At 53.3% G+C, this 576-nt stretch overlaps 1 protein-coding gene across 1 annotated transcript; it reads right to left on the bottom strand.

Moving 5' to 3' along the window:
• LOC106512707 (RING finger protein 151) lies at positions 1-506 on the bottom strand (the record flags this gene model as incomplete). The annotated part of the gene is given in 1 exon segment (XM_014001267.1): positions 1-506. A coding segment is annotated over 1 exon segment (477 nt), but the record flags the coding sequence as incomplete, so codon positions are not given.
• Positions 507-576: the final 70 nt, after the last annotated feature.

The following is a 576-nucleotide window of genomic DNA, read 5'->3' as shown; positions in this document are numbered from 1 at the left end:
ACACAAGAGTAGCCAACAAGAAGCAGCATTTAACTGTTACTGCTACTGCTGCTGCTTGGAGTCCCACCAGAGCTGCTGCTCCCTTCTCCAAGGTCATCTTCCTCCACCACCTCATGTAAATCATCCATCACTTCCAGACTCTCACAGATTAGCCCAATCTGCCTCTTCATGTGGGCCATGGTGCTTTGCATCCTTTTCATCTTCCTCTGTAAGGCAACGGCAATGGCCCTGTGGTTCCTCTGCCTGGCCTCATACTCCTGCCTCAGCTGCTTGTAGCAGTTGTGCTGAGCCTGGGTGTGGTGGGTGAGTATGGTCCCGCAGCCCATGTGGCAGGGCTGCCGCCAGTGTTCACAGTGACGTGCATGGGTGTCCAGGTCCCTGCGGAGGAGCTGCGCCCTGCAGCCCTGGTACGGGCAGGGGATGAGTTCATACAGACAGCTCATGCTGTGGCAGTACTGCTCTGAGAGGGGGAAGGTCTCTGCACAACCACGGACCTCGTTTTTACACTGCAAGAGACACAGAGACTCAAAATATCAAAGACTAAGTAAGTAATCATAATCCAAAGGAATTACGTTG

The sequence above is a fragment of the Austrofundulus limnaeus genome, unplaced genomic scaffold (genome assembly GCF_001266775.1).
Source record: "Austrofundulus limnaeus strain Quisiro unplaced genomic scaffold, Austrofundulus_limnaeus-1.0 Scaffold10734, whole genome shotgun sequence".
In the NCBI taxonomy this organism is placed as follows: Eukaryota; Metazoa; Chordata; class Actinopteri; order Cyprinodontiformes; family Rivulidae; genus Austrofundulus; species Austrofundulus limnaeus.
This window is presented reverse-complemented; position numbering and strand designations above follow the sequence as displayed.